General features: G+C 38.2%; 1 protein-coding gene across 6 annotated transcripts in view; it reads left to right on the top strand.

The window, feature by feature from the left end:
• Nucleotides 1–15,331, top strand: part of becn1 (beclin 1, autophagy related) — a 260,154-nt gene that overhangs the window by 177,463 nt on the left and 67,360 nt on the right. For 5 of the 6 annotated variants that reach the window (XM_073866534.1, XM_073866529.1, XM_073866531.1 and 2 more), the window contains one exon: nucleotides 1,314–1,460. The exons of the other annotated variant lie outside the window; for it this stretch is intronic. In XM_073866534.1, the coding sequence (XP_073722635.1) occupies nucleotides 1,314–1,460 (147 nt within the window). The remainder of the gene's footprint in view (nucleotides 1–1,313; nucleotides 1,461–15,331) is intronic. 6 annotated transcript variants of the gene reach the window in all.

Here is a 15,331-nt window from a genome sequence, read left to right as displayed (position 1 = left end):
ATATGCCCACTGAGTGGGTTGAAAAGTTGCTAGGGTCACTATCAAACAGAGGTTTTACTTTCTACTTAAAAGTATTTGTATTTTATTAGCGTTTTTCTTTGGAATGTGCTATTGCTGAAAATTACCCATCTCTAAAGGAGAATATTCATCTTTAAAGTTGAAGAAACAAAAAAAAGTAATGTGCTGATAAGCATTCGTCAAAAAAAAGAGTACAGTTACATATTCTGGAAGCACTCATTTCTCCATAGATAACCTCTTATAAGATAACCTCTTAACTTGTTATTTTCATTTAATTTCAGAAGTCAACTGTTAATCACCCTTCATATGAATTTTGTGAACATTTAACAAAATGTCCAACTGTTGGGAAGACATCTAGCCCTTTGGGCTATTCGAGGAATAGTGTGAAAAAATATGTATGCTTAATCCAATATACAATTATTAGTAAATCATGTAAGGGCAAACAGATGCGCCCAAAATATAAACGCAACGAGTTTATAGATTAAATTGCACATAAAATGCTTTTAATCGGGCAAGCGCATTACACGCATCTGAAACAGAACCCGTGTTTACAGCGAGTGAGACCACGGTAGCCAGTCTTTAAGTGGCCCAAAAGAGGTGCCGGTACTCTATCTATTTTTTTTTTTTTTTTTTGCTGACTCGAGTCCTCCTACTGTATATTGAAGTATACACAGCAGTTAACAGACGACCTTGTAAAAAATAATAAATCCTTTTATAAGTTGTGTGCTTCGTTCAAATTCATTGAAATTTCGTTCACTTTTAGTTAGTGTTGTTTTTGGCAGCCTGTTTTAATTTAATAGTTTTAGTCTAGTCTTTGTGTCAAGCTGTTATTTTAGTTTATTAAATTAAAATATAGGCTGCTCAGGGACTTAATTACTTGTGTATCTACTTATTATTGAATCGATATTGATGCAAACAAATCAATATCGAATTGAATCGAATCGAAGCCTCAAGAATCGGAATCGAATCGAATTGTGAAATTCCTAACAATACCCAGCCCTAATAAAATGCTTGTCAATTTAAACAAAGCAGAAATGTGTATAAAACCTCTTTAATTTACAATATCTGAACTGTGCTCTTTTGCATACTTTTAATTTTCTGTTACTGTTGTTTGTATGTATTTTTAATGTGTTTAGATGTGATCTGTTTTACCATGCTTTGTATAGTACTTTTGTCTTGTGACTGTTTGAAGATGATTTTTAAATGTAAATAAAGAACTAGAACTACATCAACTTCTGTATCTAAAAAAAATCATAATTTAACACCATAATATTATTTTAATTTCTTTGTCATAGGTATCAAAAGGAATACTGTGAGTTTAAGCGGCAACAGCTAGAGTTGGATGATGATATTAAAAGTGTGGATAATCAGATGCGTTACTGCCAGATTCAGCTGGATAGACTCAAGAAGACCAACGTTTTTAACGCCACCTTTCATATTTGGTTAGTATATTTTCATATATTACATTTCATATTATATGGTCAAGACTTACTCAATAGTAACTCGGTGGTGATGGTATCACATATATAATTCCAAAACAAAATCATTGAAAGTTATGTGAAGCAGCTTACCCCAAATTCAACATTGTCACTACTGACTTCTGCATCTACAGTACATATAAAAAAGTCGACACACCCCTGTTAAAATTGCAGGTTTTTAAAAAAAAATTAAACAAAGAGGAACCATGTTGGAACCTTTCCCACCGTTTTCTGAAATTCCAACCTATATATTCAAGTGAAAAACACTAAGAATCATATCGGGGTAAAAAATTGCCAAATAAAAATGGTTTGATAACAAGGTTGCCTAAGAGTGCACATCCCTAAACTAAAACTTAAAGCACCTTTAGATTTATTCACAGCATGCAATTTAAATGAGTAAGTGTCAATCAGTTTTACACATCTTCACTTCGCAATATTTTACAATTGTTTCTTGCAAAGCGTTCCAATGCCTGCTTCTGTTTAAAAAACACATTACTTTTGCCACGTTTATGGTCGCGCTACAGCGTAGATGAACGTAGACGGAGCTGGTTTTAATGTGGCAGCGCATCATTTTCAAAGTGAAAGTGATTTTATTTAGTTAAATGGAGGTTTGCAACTGAGTTTTTACCCAATATAGCAGTGCTTCCCAATCCTTTTCCTCGAGCAGCCCCTCCTGGAAAGTTTTAGTCTCCTTATTTAAAGGGGACATTCCAAAAGACGTTTTTAGGATATGAAATAAATCTTTGATGTTACCAGAGTACATGTGTGAAGTTTTAGCTCAAAATACCATATAGGTAATTTATTGTGGCATGTTAAAATTGGCACTTTATGGGGCTGAGCAAAAATGCACCGTTTTGGTGTGTATCCCTTTAAATTCAAATGAGCTGCTCAGGTGGGCGGAGTCTCTAGAGACTCTATAGACGCTATAGAGAACAGAGAGCATCAAGAGGGAGATTGTCTCACGAAAGAAGTTAGTGAGCGATGTTCAGCATTATATATTTGAACAAGTTTAAAAAGTCAATCATCTGTTTTCTGCATACTTAATACATGTTTTTCAGCAGATGGGGAACATTGTGGAATAAAAATAAAGACTTTAAGGTCTCATGCCTTTGAGTTTTTTAAACAGGCACAGTGATTTTCAGCATGCTACAATAAAATACAATTCCACAAACACTCAGAACTTTTTGACCAGACCACACGAGCACATTAGGGTTGTGCCGATAGACGATAGTATCGTGTATCGACGATCTTCAGACATATCGCCAATGGCAGGCTTTCATGGCGATAGTCAAGACGATAGTTGGCGAATGGTTATTATTATTATCATCATAGTTTTATATTAACACCGACAATGCATGCTTTTCCTCACATGAGGGTTTGTGGGCTTCACTTTACGCAGAGAGCTTGTAAAGAGAGTATTCCTTCTTGCACGTACCTGCACTTAGTGCGCGCGTCTTGGTCTCCTTCTACCACTAAATCCAGCGCGCCGCGTCATGAGCTGCGCTTCTTTCTGTCTCACGTGCATGCGCTCCCGCGTCTGTCCGCAGTCTAAACATAAACTAAAGTAGTAATCCTTATTTGTTCAGTTTAATGCGTTTCATGCGAGCTGAGGCAAACTTTACTTTTTGTTTAAAATATGACCCGCTGCATATTAGCGCCTCTCTTTCACTCTCGCGTACGTGCAGAGAGCTGCGCTCTGTCCAAAGTCAGATCACTAGGTATTAATCCTGTTCGTGCTATGCATTTCAATTGTTGTAGTTGTAGCAACACGTCCCTCGTGTTTAATATATGATTGTGTTTAAAATATGATCGCGTTCCGCTGGACCCATGCGTTTAAAAAGGCACCTCATGAGAGCACCACTGCTTGACACGTGTAGTCTTCTGCAACAGCACTAAATAAATGCATTGAATAGTTTGTATGTGCGCGCACGTGTGTGTGCATGCGCAGATGCATGTTTTTACAGTTAAGTAATCATGATAGGGTTTTAATGACGCGCTCGCTTTAATGGCATCAGTTTTAAGAAGGTTGCGGTCATGACGGTGTTACGTCTTGTTTTTTTGTCCACCCATCAAGTGACTTGTTATAATGAGTAAAAATTAACAAATAAAAAAAGAGTAAACTACTGCCACGCCCCCCGATAATATCGTGTATCGCCGATCTCACAGGCTGACGATAGGACGATCTGAAAATAGGGCATATCGCCCAACACTAGAGCACATTTAAATGATCTGTAATAAAACAACACGTTTTATGCTTAAACTTTAGAGAAACAGATCAAATGACAAGTTTATTGTGTACACATATTGAACACATTTGCGTTTCTGTCAGTCTCTCACTCTCTATCTCGTAACGCCTCATATTCATTTGAAAGTTCAACTTCATTTGAAACAAACAACATACTGTATTTATGCTTATTGTGTATGATAGTGAATACGGGTTGTTCTTTCACTCTGTCTCGTGCAGTGCATTAATCCTCGTGTTCATTAGGGCTGTCAACGAATATTCTAAATTCGAATATATATTCGAACAATAAAAAAAATGAATTTCGAATATGAAAATTAATATTCGAATATTTTTTTTTTTAAAGCCCGCGGTAGTAGAGGCGTTGCTGTCTGCTCTGTGAGTGGGCGCAGTGGTTCAGGGACAGGTCACAGTAGTCACACTGTCTGTTTGTCACTGTTAAAAGTTGACGCGTCTTGCATGGAAAATGGCAGAAAGTCGACCGCAGCAGAGAAAGCGATTTTAACCATCAAAAATCTATAAAGCTATGTCTGGAAGTACTTTGGATGTTGGTCGATAGGAGGTAATATTGTTGAGCAGCGAGATAAAGTTGTTTTCATACCATTCGACCACTAGCAACATGATGTCGAAAATGTGCTCCCAAATGAGCATGGCATCTTGTACACACTGCATATTAATTAGTTTGTCACTTCAACTTTTAATGCTTAATTCTGTTCTGTACACACACACTTCAGTAATTTACGGGACTGACAATCGCATTCTACAACCGTTTGCTGCTCAGTGTTGCCAGATCTTGCACTAAAAAAACAGCGAACAAGAAAATCCAATAATTAACCAAAATAAATCCAAACGCTTTACCTCAAAGATCAAAATATTGGGACTGGCACCTTCACATTTTAATAACACCAAAAACTTGATCGCTTCATGAACCAAAAGCCATAAACGGTTAAGCGCTAACATGGTAAATACAAAAAAGACGAGGACCTGGCAACACTGTTGCAAGAGCGCATGCAGCCTCACAAATGCGTACAATACACAACGACACGCCGGAGGTTTATTGCAATACATAATGCTGTTAAATTATTTTCATCAAAGCTGTGAGTGATAAACACGTGAGACGGCAGACCGTTGCTATGGTTATCTCCGTGTCAATCATCACATTTTCACATTTAAATGCAGTTGTTGTCACTCCTGAAAGTTTGCACTGTGTACGAGACCACAATGTGTGGAACTCCAGCTAAACAGTCACGTCTTAACACTTACTTTGCATCGCCACAAGCTATTTGTCTGCAACACGACAAGAGGTCATAACGGAGAAATTAATTTAGTTCATTTGTAAGGACATGAGACCGATCAGTGTCGTGGATGGAGCAGGCTTCAGGGAGTTTTGTCAAGCAATGTAACCGAGGTACCATATCACTTTGATGTCTTTTGATTTACTTGTTTTTTGTATGTAATATACGTTGTCAAATATGTTTAAACTTAAATAGACTACCTATAGAAGTAATTATGTCTCTTTATATTAATTTGTCCTGTTATTGACGTAATGCGTCGTTAAACGTCGTATAACGTTGTTGAAAAAATGGGCAACCAGATATTCGAATAGTTCGAATATTCGTGGGGTTTTTTAGGGAGAATATTCAAACGTCATTTTTGAGCAATTTTGACAGCCCTAGTGTTCATTCATAGCCTGACGTTGCCATACTCAATTCTAGTCAGCATTTGAGTCTGATACCGCTCCATTGAGCTATAATTATGAGGCGTGTCTCAACCGAAAAATGCCTCTGCACTCAATTGGATAGATCTACGACCAATCAGAGCAACCGAGTGTGTAACGTATGTTGAAATTACGTCTTTGCAGCCTGACCGAACTGGTAGTTATTCGCTACAATGACACTAACATTGTGATTATACCGAGTTAGCGAATGTACATCAACACCTATTATGTTTACAACATTTCGTTTATATCACAACATGAAGTATTTACTAAGTCATAGAGTAAGACTATCTCTTACCATTTGTACGTTAGGTGAACTTCATCCACGGCGATAGCCATTACGTTTGCTTGAAAATATTGGAGCCTAGCATGTCACTCCACTTATTTAGCAACCACGATTCCGGGCTTCCGAAAAGAAGCTGGCAACGACCGCTAATTATATCCATCTCGTCGTGCACGCTGAGTTGCATCGCCGTGATAACGTTAGCCATTTCAGTTGCGACCAACTTTTGCCGAATAGGACATCAACAAATGCCCTGCTCGCGTTTCTCTGTTCCTCTTTTAAAATCAATGCTCTGTCGATATCTTTTAGTACAGACTCAATGTCAGAATCCACACATCTGAACTCTACAGCGGCAGCCATTCAACACACGCGCTCTTTTGTGACGTGGTTCATTACGTTACTGTTGATTATCTGTCCATCATCGTATAAAGCCCGCCCTGACAATTTGATTGGTTCGACCAGCATTTGTCCTAAAATAGTAGCTCCTCAACGCAGAAACCCCAGACCCATCTTCCCGTTTACAAAATCTTGTGGGCGGGGCTAAGATGGGCTGGCACCCAGGCTAGTTCATTCATATAAACTTCAGAGAAACATATTAAACAACATACTTGTATTCTCTCACTCACTCGCTCTCTCTCTCTCTCTCTCTCTCTCTCTCTCTTGCACTAATCTTCAACCTTTAGAAAGACCATTAAAACTACAAGTTATAAGATTGTAAGCTACTGTTTGTGTTTGATGGAATACAAACGCGTCGTGCTGTCGGTCATTCTTTCTCTCTGTCTCTCGCACTCGTGAGGCCGCGTCATGGTTTGATAGCGCAGATGAAGGGGCGGTATCATTATAATAAGATCCCCTCACTACGTCATGGGGGGAGCAAAATCCGAATGACCTATATATTCACATGCTTGCAGAGAGAGCCTTACCAAAACAAAGTTACAGGGTTGCTATTTTTCATGTTTTCTGGGTTGGTAGAATCACTGGGGACCCGATTATAGCACTTAAACATGGAAAAAGTCTGATTTTCATGGAATGTCCACTTCAACACACCTGAATTAACTCATCAGCTTTTTAGGGAGATATGTTTACCATTTTGGAAGAAGGCTGAAGAGTTGAATCAGGTGTTTTAAATAAAGAAACATCTAAAACTTTTTGGGAGGGGGTGCTCGAGGACCAGGATTGGAAAGCACTGCAATACACTATAGTAAAAATAGTGCAACCTACTACTATAAACTCTATATAAATTTGTTTTTAACATGTATCCTGATTAAGAAAATATCTGTTTTATATTTATGTTTTGAATATTGTTGTAATTGAATATTACAATGTTAATTTAATTAGCTTGTTACGACAGATAGACTGTAATTTTAATGAATTGAAGGCCAATATGATGGGAGAAATAGAGTGGGTCAGACATTTTGTATCTCATAATTTGTTTCTTAATTTTAATTGATGTTTTGATTATATGTTTTGTGAATGTAAATAAATAAGAACATTAAACAGATCACTGTGCATCTCATTGATGCGTAACAAATACAAACCACTGCAATATGCCACCGATGCCTTGAAAAAATGCTAAAACATGCAGTATTATTGTTTGCATTAATATTATTGTTGCTGTTTAAACAATGTGCAAAATCATATTATCGAGTATATCACTTGCTTTTCAAAAACCAGCCTCAGTGCCCAGAAAATTCAATTTTAAAATTACCGTATACAATACAGTAAGAGCGCATCAGAATCTAAACCGTGGCTAGTAAGTCCTTATCACTAACTTTTTATATTTCTGTTGTGCTTGTTAGGTTGCTCTTACATACACGTAATGTTACATACCACAGTTATATGATAAAAAACGTTGTTTGTTGAGTGTTGGACCTTTCAAATGCAATTTGCCTAAATTACCGTATACAACACAGTAAGCACGGTAATCTAAACCGCGGCTGGTAAGTCCTTATAACTAACTTTGTATATTTCTAGCGTTATATTACAGTTGTATTGTTGAGTGTTGAACCTTTATTAAAGGTATTGCGGAGGATTTTCTTTTTCGGGGTGGATCATCAAGACTATTGGTCCTCCTAGTGAAGAAGGCAGTTCTTTTCTAAAAATCGAAAAAATCCTCCACTACACCTTTAATTCTTTAATGTTTTTATTAAATGAAAACAGTCAAACATACGTGTTTAGACACGGATGTTATAATCACGACATATCAAGTGATCTCTAACAAAGCAATTTTTCTAACAAAACAAAAGTTTTTACTCACAAATATGGAGATAGATTAATCTCATTAATAAAACATGATTCACACATGCGTAGACAATTTCACATACATGAAATCTAATTCCAATACACAAAAATATATATATATTCGAGAAAAAAAACTATGTACATACACAAAATAAAAATGCATATTCATAAAATACCTTTCACAAAAAAAAAATTCACAAATGTAGAACAGTGTACGAAAAGTTTTACATTTTGAGTTTATCATGACTGTGAATGTACGAATCGTCTTTATTCGTGTGTGAATTGCTTTGAATTCATGTGTGTGTTTTTTGAGACTTTGGTGGCAGCGCGCTTCTCCAACGTGGGTCGCTCCTACTCTTTGGCCAATCGGATGCAGGCTTGCCATTCAACCAATCATAACCCGCCAAGAGCGCAGCACTCAAGGAGCTCAGCAATGCACATCTGGCTCTCCTGACGTATTTCCGGAAGAATCTTCTAGCGCATTTCGTATCTGAGTGTTCTAGCCAGGGGCGTAGCCACGAGGGGGCCTGGGTGGGCCTTGGCCCCCTCATTTACCCTCAGATTTCCAGTTGCTTAAAATAAAATAAGAAAATGTTGATTTCTTAGTCTGATTGATAGATTGACTAATCAAAATGCTGCGCGGTAAAATGCACCTATTTTCAAACTTGATTGGATTAGCTCATGTCACTTACGCTGTCATCTTCGCATAAGAGTTGATTAATATTCGGTGACAATCATTTTTTTAAGGTAAAATGTAAGGCAACATAAACATTTGTTTAATCATTCCTCATAACATTTTAAAGCCACAATCTACAGAACATCACACAAAGTAATAACAAAATAATTGGATAATTAAGCCTAAAAAATATTACAAATGTGATCCGCCTTGGAAACCCTGGCTACAATTCAGTGTTTTTATTTAATTTTACAATTTAGCGTGTCAAAGCAGTCATGACAAAAAAAAACGACAAATGACATTTTGTGATTGTTACTGTAAGAGAAAAACTAAGCCTTATATATAATTCATTAAATGTTAATTTATAACAAGAAAAACGCTGAAATTTATTGTTTTATAGACACTACGCGTTATTATTTAGCACAGAAATACCTGCTTGCTTGCTTTGACTTTGATCATCTTTATTCACTTTAGGTACAGAAACAACTGATGATTCTTATATTATTTATTTCAGGAATCTCTTTTCTATCATTTGAAAGTGAACACCGACCATAATATTAAAATCACAAGACAATCGTGTCGGGCATAAATTAGGTTCTGTGCAGATATTTTCCGTGTCATAACCGAAATTTAAAGAAAAGACTTACCTGTTTTGTAGTTCAAGTTTTGACAAGGAAACCACCCTGTTTTAAATACATTTTAAAAACTTATACCCATCGAAAAACATCAGTTTTTTATGTTTAGTTTGATGAACACCTAACTAAATATGAGAAGCAGAGCACCAAGCGCGTTCGGCTAAATTGTATGCGCCAGAACGCAAACAGCGCAATATCAATGCAACGAGAAGCAATCCAAAATGTACAGACTTAAATTAGATCAGAATTTACGTTTATAATAAATCATTTTTTAAAATAAAATAAGGTCAGAAGTAACAAGGTGCAGAACAAATTATGTGCAAAATGCCTGAAGTGCACGGAAACAAAACACAAGCCAAATAGTTAAATCAGATACCCCGAGTGATTTATAAATAAAATAAAATAAAGAAATTATTAAAAGAACGAAAGTATAACCAGAATTGCCAGTGTTCAATTCAATTCAATTCAATTTTATTTATATAGCGCTTTTCACAATACTCAATTGTTTCAAAGCAGCTTTACATTAATAGAAGCAGTAAAATCAGAGAAAAATGACAGGTAGCACAACATAAGCCCCACTAGCATAAGCAGTCAAATTTCTGCGGCTATGACTCGACACTATGAGCGAGCGTATTACTAATGTAACGTCTAGGAGAAGAACCTAAATTAAGCCCAAGCAGGCTACCTCCCCGGGGTAAAAAAACCCCTAGGAGAAAAAAAACAAAAACCCCGGGTTGTTTAGCCGAGGAAAATAAAAATAAAAAGTCCTAGGAGGGAAAAACCCTTGGGAGATATATATGTATATAGGGACATATAAACGGATAAGGAGATTAAGCGGGGATTAAGCGGAGATTAAGCGGGTTCTGCCGGTGGTCGTTGGTCAGGCATCAGCTGGGCATCACATTGATGGACGACCAGTAGATCAGAGGTGCGTCGACTTTCACATCTACCGGAACTGGGTCTGTTTGTCCCATTGTCCTCAGGGTCGAGGACAGGACAGGGAGAGAAAAACAAAATCATATTAGCGTAGGGGCCGTTCACATGTAATGCAAGTGTCACACAGGGATGTGGTTAAATCAGCTTAGTTTCAGACAGACTAACTATTGCGGCATAATTATATTATCCATAGTTGAGGATTTTGAAAATTGGGGGCCCACTGCGACGGTATATTTTGCAAATTGGGGGCCCACTGCGACGGTATATATGGTAACTAAGGGTCACCTTCTGATTTTTAAGAGAAAGAGAAAATGAAACCTGTCGACCCGTTTGACTAAGGCCTGTAACCCCACTGCCGTCGTTAATGCAGGTTCAGTGGCAAACGGATCTATATTGCATGCTATTTACAAGATCACGAGAAAACGCCAACATCGCAACCTGACCATACGTGTCAACCCGTTTGACTAAGGCTGGAGGCCCCATTGTCGTCGTTAATGCATGTGCAGTGGCAAACGGGTCTGTATGGCATACTATTGACAAGACACAAAAAAGCGCCAAAATCGCAACCCTACCATACATGCCAACCCGTTTGACTAAGGCCGGAAGCCCCACTGTCGTCGTTAATGCAGGTTCAGTGGCAAACGGGTCTGTATGGCATATTATTGACAAGACACACGAAAATGCCAAAGTCACAACCCAACCATACGTGCCAACCCGTTTGACTAAGGCTGGATGCCCCACTGACGCCGTTAATGCACGATCAGTGGCAAACGGGTCTGTATGGCATACTATTCACAAGAACACGAAAGTTCCAAAATCGCAATCCGACTATATGTTAAGATAAGGTTTTTATTTATTTATTTGGTTGGTCTGTTTTATGACCGCGATTGCTTTGTTCGGTACAAATAACTATTTCGAGTTAAGTACTTTTACTAGACAAATTATGCGAATGCTTTGTTGAAGAGAAAAGTTTTAAGTCTAGATTTAAAATTATCGACTGTGTCTGATTCTCGGACATCGGTTGGTAAATCATTCCAGAGCTTAGGGGCTAAGTAGGAAAATGACCTTCCACTTTTAGACACTTTTGATGGTCTAGGGATAATCAAGAGACCAGAATTTTGTGACCGTAGTGTGCGTGATGGATTGTATTCTGATAGTAATTCTCTAAGATATGAGGGTGCTAGGCCATTTAAAGCTTTGTAGGTGATTAGTGATATTTTAAATTGTATGCGATATTTAACTGGTAGCCAGTGTAAAGATGCCAGAATTGGGCTTATGTGGTCGTACTTTTTAGATCGAGTAAGTACCCTTGCGGAAGCGTTTTGAACTAGCTGAAGCTTGTTTACTTGATTTGCATGGCATCCCCCGAGTAGTGAGTTACAATAGTCTATTCTAGAGGTCATAAAAGCATGGATAAGCTTCTCTGCGTCAGATGTAGACAGTATATGGCGTATTTTCGAGATATTTCTAAGGTGGAAGAAAGCTGTACGGCAGACGTTGGCGATATGACTATCGAAGGATAAGTTGCTGTCGAACATCACACCTAAGTTCCTTACCGTGGAAGATGGCACCACAGTGCAGCCATCTATGTGCAACGTGTAATCCGACATATTATGTTTGTGGCGATTCGGTTCAATAATAAGTATCTCTGTCTTATTGGAGTTCAGCTTAAGAAAGTTATGTGCCATCCAGTCACTAACATCGCTAAGGCAGTCTGTTAGCTTAGAAAACGTGTGTGTTTCGCTGGGATGTGAGGAGATGTAAAGCTGGGTATCATCCGCATAGCAGTGAAAACTTATGTTATGTTTCCTGATAATGTCTCCTAGAGGTAACATGTATAACGAGAACAGGATAGGACCTAAAACCGATCCCTGCGGTACACCGTATTTAACCAGGGAGTGATATGACTCTTCCTCGTTTACATAAACAAAGTGATAGCGATTGGTTAGATACGACCTAAACCAGGCTAGCGCCTGACCACTGATACCAACATAGTTTTCTAGTCTATTGAGTAAGATTGTATGATCTATTGTGTCAAAGGCTGCACTAAGGTCTAGTAATATAAGAATTGAGATTTCACCACGATCGGATGTTAGTAGGAGGTCATTTGTAACTCTAAGCAACGCTGTCTCTGTGCTATGGTGGGGCCTGAATCCTGATTGGAACTTTTCATATGTACTATTATTTGTCAAGAATGTGCGTAACTGGCTTGCCACTACCTTTTCTAATATTTTCGAAAGAAAAGGGAGATTTGAGATTGGTCTAAAGTTATTAAGCTCTCCCTGATCAAGCTGTGGTTTTTTAATCAGCGGTTTAATAACTGCTAGTTTGAAAGATGTTGGAACGTATCCTATTTCTAGCGATGAGTTAAAGATATTTAGAACTGGGGTTGACACTACAGGGAATACCTCTTTAAGTAGTTTTGTGGGAACGGGGTCTAATATACAGGACGAGGATTTGGATGACGTTACTAGTTTAGAGAGCTCTTCTATTGTAGTAGGTTTAAATGAATCAAGATGTTCGTGTGGTAGTGTAGTGTTAATGGAACTAACGGGTAGAGTGGTGGCTGCCTGTGTAGCTACGATGTTTTCCCTTATAGCCGTAATTTTGTTAGAAAAGAAGTTCATGAAGTCGTTACTATTGTGTTGGAGTTTACTATTGGTTTCTGTTTGTTCTTTGTTTCTAGTCAGTTTTTCAACGGTGCTAAAGAGGAAACGAGGGTTATTATGATTTTCATTTATAAGCTTGCTAAGATAGGTAGCTCTGGCGGTTTTAATAGCCTGTCTGTAGTGTTTAACACTATCTTTCCATGCTGCACGCCATACTTCTAACTTTGTGCTTCTATAATTCCTTTCCATTTTCCTAGTTGCCTTTTTAAGAGCTGCGGTGTGATGATCATACCATGGAGCTGGCTGTTTTTCTTTGATTCTCTTTTTTCGAATGGGAGCAACGGCATCCAATGTGTTAGAACAGACATTGTTTAGGTTTTCTATTACAATATCTAGATCATCACAGTTATCTGCATGTTTAATTTGGGACAGGTCTGGAAGAGTGCTAATAAAGCTATCTTTAGTGGTGGAAATTATTGTTCTGGCTAATCTGTAGCATGTTGTGGATTGAGTGATCCTATCTAGAAGTACAGTGTATGACACAAGGTAATGGTCAGAAACTGCATCACTCTGAGGTGATATTTTGATGTCATTAATATTGAACCCGAGTGACAGAATTAAGTCTAATGTGTGCTTACGAGTATGCGTTGGCCCTGTCACGTTTTGTCTAATATTGAGAGAATTTAGAACATCCATAAACGCACGTCCTAATGCATCTTTTGGGTTATCCACATGAATATTAAAATCACCAACGATAAGAGCTTTATCTACAGTGACTACAAGCTCAGACAGAAAATCTGCTATTTCTTTAAGGAAATCTGCATGGTGGCCCGGAGGTCTATAGATTGTAGCTAAGGCAAAAGAGAGCTGTTTGCGGTTACGATCAGTTATTTCCATATTTAACAACATTAGTTCAAATGATTTAAATTTTAGTTCAGATTTTTGGTTTACTTTAAAAATTTTGTTGTATATTGTAGCTACACCACCCCCTCTCCCCTTTAACCTAGGTTCGTGTTTATAATAATAGTCTTGTGGGGTGGATTCGTTTAAACTAATGTAGTCGTCTGCTTTAAGCCAGGTTTCTGTTAAGCAGAGTGCATCTAAGTTTTGGTCATTAATTATTTCATTAACAATAGGTTCTTTATTGGTGAGCGATCTAATGTTAAGAAGGCCGAATTTTAACATTCGAGGTTCATCTTGTAATGTATTGTTTCCTAATTTTATGTTGATTAAATTTGTGCGTGATGTGGCAAGCGGTGCTCTGTATTTGCTTGTTCGGGGAACAGATACAGTTGAAATGTGTTGATATTCTGGTAAGATCGACTCGAAGTGCTGGGATATATGTGATCTAGACATATCATGCCAGCTAACAGACGGACAGTTAAGCTGATCCGTCTGTTTCCTGACCTGGGCCCTGGATAGTCATACTATATCAGAATTAAGAATATTAATCAGATTTCTGGTGAGTATAGTACTTCCTTCTGATGTCGGATGAAGGCCATCTCGGGTTAGGAGAAATGGTCTACCCCAGAAGTGCTTCCAATTGTCTATAAACCCTACATTATGCTGAGGGCACCACTTTGACATCCAGCCATTGAGAGACACTAATCTACTATGTGTTTCATCTCCCCGGTAGGCGGGGAGGGGACCAGAGCATATTACATTGTCTGACATTGTTTTTGCAATTTCACACATCTCCTTAATATTATCTTTGGTGATTTCCGACTGTCGGAGTCTGGTGTCATTTGTTCCGGCGTGAATAACAATCTTAGAAAACTTCCGTTTAGCATTAGCCAGCACTTTAAGTTTGGATCTAATGTCAGACGTTCTGGCTCCCGGTATACAGTCGACTATGGTGTTTGGTGCCACAATGTTAGTGTTCCTGAGTATAGAATCTCCAATGACCAGGGCACTTTTAACAGGTGTTTCAGCTAGTGTATTCCTTAGGGGATCGAATCTGTTAGAAAGTACCGTAACGTTATGGGTCTTAGATGGACGCCGTATATGACTATGCCGCCTGACAGTCACCCAGTTAGACCGCCGACTTGACTCTGATGTCGGAGCCAAGCCATGTGTATTATGATAAACACTATGCGCGCTCGATACAGTATTTGTAATGTTTACATTAGCATCTGATGTCGGAACACTATGTGCGCTCGATACAGTATTTGTAATGTTTACATTAGCCTCTGATGTCGGAACCGAGCCATTAGTCTTTTCGCTCGATACAGTATTTACAACAGTAACATTAGCGGTTTTGCTATCCTCAACTAGCGTTCGGATGCGCGATTCTAGTTCAGCAACCTTCTCAGTTAATCTTAATACTTCAATACACTTAGTGCATGTAAACCCATCTATGCTAACGGCAGAAGCTAAACTATACATGTAGCAAGTAGTACATGTTACAATAACAAGCGGAGTCTTACCGCTTTCATGCTGGGCGATGGCGTCTTTGTTTACCCGAACGCGCTCCGCGGAGCTGCATCGCGTTGGGGG

Source organism: Misgurnus anguillicaudatus, chromosome 4, assembly GCF_027580225.2.
Source record: "Misgurnus anguillicaudatus chromosome 4, ASM2758022v2, whole genome shotgun sequence".
Classification (NCBI taxonomy): Eukaryota; Metazoa; Chordata; class Actinopteri; order Cypriniformes; family Cobitidae; genus Misgurnus; species Misgurnus anguillicaudatus.
Note: the sequence above shows the minus strand (reverse complement) of the source record. Positions and strands in the feature narration are given on the sequence as shown.